This window comes from Ziziphus jujuba, chromosome 12 (genome assembly GCF_031755915.1).
Source record: "Ziziphus jujuba cultivar Dongzao chromosome 12, ASM3175591v1".
In the NCBI taxonomy this organism is placed as follows: Eukaryota; Viridiplantae; Streptophyta; class Magnoliopsida; order Rosales; family Rhamnaceae; genus Ziziphus; species Ziziphus jujuba.
Genome location: NC_083390.1, coordinates 863,488 through 868,471, shown reverse-complemented (window position 1 = coordinate 868,471; position 4,984 = coordinate 863,488). Strand labels below are relative to the sequence as shown.

Sequence of the window (4,984 nt, the reverse complement as noted above, 5' to 3'; positions counted from 1 at the left end):
AACTCTATATATATATATATATATATCATATTCACATTGGACAATTAAAGTGTTGTCCTTTTTTAAAGAAAAGAAAACATAAATATGTGTAGTAATCCTTTTCTGTTTTTTTTTTTTTTTCGAGAAAAAAAATTGTTAAACAATAGAGAATGAAAATTTCCCCCCTTTTTTTTTCTTTTTTTTTTCTTTTTTTTTTTCTTCCAAAGGCTGAGTGTCCTAAATTCTAATGGGTCAAAGTTTTGGGTAACTAGTCCATGAGCATTAGGTAAACTTTGACCCCTGTTTAATCGATTCAAACCTCGTTGGTAATAATTAATGAATTCTGGGAGGGGAAAAAAAAAAAAAACGAATGAAAGAAGTTACCAAACATGTAACGAAAAGAGGTTACCAAACATGTTTTCTAATTTTTTTTATGAATAAAATAAAAAACAGAAATGATCATCAAATATATTACTATTTAAAAAAAAAAAAAACATAAACAAAAATGAAAAACAAGAAATCAAAAAGAAACCATATTACCAAACAAAACCTAAACCAATTTATTAGAGCACTAATGTTACATACACTAAAATATTTACTAAATTGTAATAGGTATAAATTTTAAAGATCTAAATAAAATATACCCAAAACTTTTGAAAGATAGGACAATCAATTGGCTGTTGTATATAGCAACACTTCAAATGTATGTGACGGATGGAAATCTTTTATTTTTATTATTTTGTTCCTATATATGGTTGATAGAATCTTATTTTATTGAAAAAATAATTTATTTTTTTTTACAGTTCATTTATTTTTTTATTAACGATTTTTAATGCATGATATGAAATTATATCAGTATTCCAGAAAGATAAAAATATTAAAAATAGACTTGAAAATCTAGATTCGATAGTTGACATACATAACAAGAATTGTTTCTTGATATATGTGAAGATAAAATGATAATATAATTTAATAATATTCATTGAAAGCCATAGCATATATAACATAAAATTAACATAAAGTTGCCATGTCATAAACCACAATGGCATTATTCCACACACCTTGTATACTAATTATGACTGTCATCAGCTACAGCTAGGCAGCCTTAGCATACAATACACTTAACATAAAATGTGGCCATACATATGTATATGATGGCATTATTCCACATACCATACATGCAAGCATGCATGCACATATATTATATATATTATATGACTAGTGCCAGATGGCAGCCTAGTTCCTGGAAGGTGCTTGTGGTGAGAGTACTGCCCGAAGTACAGGAAAATTGCCATCACCAATTGACACATGGGCCAATAATCCACCATCGCTGCTAGTGCTTTCATTCTTAGAATTGATCAGCTCTTGCTGTATCTCGTTCCAATCAACGGGCTTCAGGACTGGTGCCCTGACTGAAGTGTATACCTGCATATCATTATCATGCGTATAAAAATCCCAATCATATATATGTCTAATCATGTATTTGATAAAACTAAGCAAATATATATATATACATATAAAATGAAAAAATAATAATATATAAATAAAACAATTATATAGAAAATGCATGAGCATCATGATGATTTGCTAGTATGTAATTTACGTAATAAAACAGTAGTACAATATTATTAAAATATGATATAATATAACATATAGTAGCAAGGTAGCTTAATTATATTTATGTAGTTACTTTATTCGGGGAATTGATTTGATTGTCCCACGCCACAATCCAATCAAACTCAATTTCGTCATTAATATGGCCACGATAGACGATGGCCCCTGATGAACGAGCAGGTGGTCCTGCAACTGGAACAGATCCGAGATGAATAAACCAACCCTTCTGTCCTCGATCCAGCTGTGCTGGGTATCCTTGACTTCCATACGCACCATACCAGTCATGGTGCCGCCCAGAAAGTTTGATTCCAGTGGCATTGTAGATTTTGCCTAACGTGAACAGGTTCTCAATGGCCATTTCTTGGATCAGCTAGCTATTACTCACTATATTCTTAAGTACGTACTAAGAAAATAGTTTAATTGTTCATTGCCAATCAATAAACTATATATCTATATATATAGTGAGAAAATTTGTGCCAGCTAGCACAAGCGGCTGGGCACTAATTACTATCAGTGCTATCTATTTAGAAAAAAACAAACTCCGGATCTGGCCCACTGCTCTAGGTTGGGTAATTAATTAATTGATGCAAAATTTCCACACCCATTAAATATTGGTTCACAACATATCATACAACTGTATATAACCTGTATTTGATGCCTTATAAATTTACATATATACATGCGTGAGTTCACCAACTGTAAACTATATGATAAATTTTGACAATAAGGAAATCAAGAAAATATATATGAATAAACTTGAACATATTCACTGTATATTAACAAGCGACTGCATGTATTCATACAACTTGTACGCAACAACTTTAATTATAGTACAGTAAAGCAGAACCGACCTAACTTCATACGGACCTTTTGAAAGAGCTTTACACTTAAGTTTTGTTTGGTAAAAAAAGTATTTTTTTTTTTTTTGTGTTTTATTTATTTATTTATTTTATTTATTAATATTATTATTATTATTTTGTTGCTAAAATAATTTGCACTTAAATTGTTCACGTGGTAAACTATCTCTCTCATATCTATTTGTTAGATGAGAAAAGATAGAGTTTCTATGATGGCTCCAGTATTGATGTTGATCTACATGGGTAGAGTGCTGTTGTACATAATCACTATACGTCCATACATCTTGTTAAACGAAGAACCAAATAAAAAACACAAGATATAGTTTTTATCATAATTATTTTTATTTTTATAACTAAAATTGGATTTCGTATTTTTTGAGATGATGGCGGTTAAATAATTTAATTATTTTGTATAAAGTTTTTGAATTGCATTGACAAATTAACTAATAAAATATAATAACAATTAAGATGAATTAAAATAAAAAGATTATATCTGCACTAGCTAGAGAACTGCTGACCAGTCTCCCTGGTCTACGACTCCCATATATGTTTTATCGTGTGAAACTATTTCCATTTGGTATTTGACGTCACAGTGCATGAGGTCAGCAACGTGGAAAAATTTAATACACCTGGCGTTAAATCATGGGGACTCATTTATAGGGAGCTATGACTAGGGATAGTGAAGTACATACATGCAACAGGTCATTAGTAGTCCCCTCAAAGTATATACATATACATATTTACCAAAAATATATATACATATATATATATATATATATATTTCGAATTTTCTTTCGTTTTGTCCTTAAACGAAGAATGTCTAATGTGAACGTAAAAGTTTGTACTAGAATAATTTCTTTTCTATTAAAATAATGAAATCCCGTCAAAATGAGAAAAACTGACAAGGAAATAAATAGATGGTCCTAATATACGTCTCAAATTCACTCTAGACAATTAACCCAATTTATTAGAGATATGGTCTCGGATAAGAAGTGTGAATGGGTGAATAAAACATTAAAATGTTTGGGATTTTTTATTAGAAACTTCTACTTATAAGTCCCTTGCGGTCATTGTGGTACATTATATGCCTATTTTGATTATATGTACGTATTGTTATTACGATTATGATTGGCAAATGAAAATCTAGACATAAGGGCACGGTTCAATCCGCAGGTTGATGAAGAACTTTAGGTCATCCTGTAAAGCATCTCCCACAAGCATTTGTGCGCATGTCTCGTATGGTGCTGGCTTGGTAATGAGATAATCACACAGTGGCATACACAATTAATGCACGCCTTGCATATGTATATATCGATCAATTCTAAAAATTTTACGGCTCCATCTCTCTCTGGCTAGGCAATGAGATAACCAAACAGTGGCACACACAATTAATGCACGCCTTGCATACATAGATATCAATCAATTCTAAAAATTTTAGGGTCCATCTTTATGTGGCTAGGCCATGAGATAATCACACAGTGGCACACACAATTAATGCACGCCTTGTGTAAGAGTCACACACACCTCCGCATTTTGATTGTAAATACCAAGCCAAGTTCATCCAAGGTCATTAGTCAAGCCCATGGTCACTTGCTTGGATTTTTAGCTTTTGTTATTCGAAATAGTGCCATTATGATTCCTCGCATATTTTGATATGTATTCCTATCGGAATGAAAATGGCCTGATAAGCTCTTTGGAGGGGGATGGCTAGTCGGCAAGTTGTTGGGCTAGACCACTAGCATAGGTGAGAACTTTTAATAGCGTGCTTGTAAACCTCTCTGCTGTTCTCTCCATCGAGACCGAATAAAATGAACGTATTTCCAATTCATCGTATTGTTACCTTGTTAACTGACCCTTTTCTAACGATTGTGTGATTACATGCTTTATTTTATTGCTTACTTGGTGCATGCACAATACTAATATCGTGTGGGTTATTTGCTTGCGAGGGACATTAACGGTTGGCCTACTACCCGCGAGGGGTGAGTAAGCACCGCACGGCCCCGTTGTATGATTAGAACGGTGGGACCGTGACAGTTGGTATCAGAGCAAGGTTGGGAGTCACTCACACAAGATGCCGAAGCTGACAAACGAAATGTGGTTCGATAATATCGACTAGCAGCTTGGAAAGCTTGCTGCCGTTGTAAATGCACATATCAGAGGCCATAACTGGCAGGAGGCCTTCGAAATGATGGAGACACTTGATGACATAGCCAGTAGAGTGATCGCACTCGAGAGGAATCAAACCCCGTGGGGCAATACCGGCCCTTCGAGCTCCACTGTGGGAGAGCGAGATGGAGTAGTGGAAGAGGCCATAGAGAGATTGATGTCTACAGTCAACGAACTGACGGAGGACTTTCGAGCCACCGTGGAAGCCCTAAAGATGGAAATGGGGCAAAAAAACACCAAGCTCGCCATCACCATGCGAGCGGTAGAAAATCGACCTGCTGTCCCAATGGGCGGGGACTATGGACGAATGAAAGTGCCTGAGGCCCGAGTGTATTGAGGGGCACGAGATGCGAAGGAGCTCGAAAACT

General features: G+C 34.2%; 1 protein-coding gene across 1 annotated transcript; it reads right to left on the bottom strand.

The window, feature by feature from the left end:
- Positions 1-939: 939 nt before the first annotated feature.
- LOC107428115 (23 kDa jasmonate-induced protein-like) lies at positions 940-2,019 on the bottom strand. Its single transcript, XM_016038584.4, has 2 exons — positions 1,670-2,019; positions 940-1,404 (listed from the first exon to the last, which is right to left on the bottom strand). Exons 1-2 carry the CDS (start codon positions 1,949-1,951, stop codon positions 1,216-1,218), a joined length of 471 nt encoding a protein of 156 aa, XP_015894070.3. The 5' UTR covers positions 1,952-2,019; the 3' UTR covers positions 940-1,215.
- Positions 2,020-4,984: the final 2,965 nt, after the last annotated feature.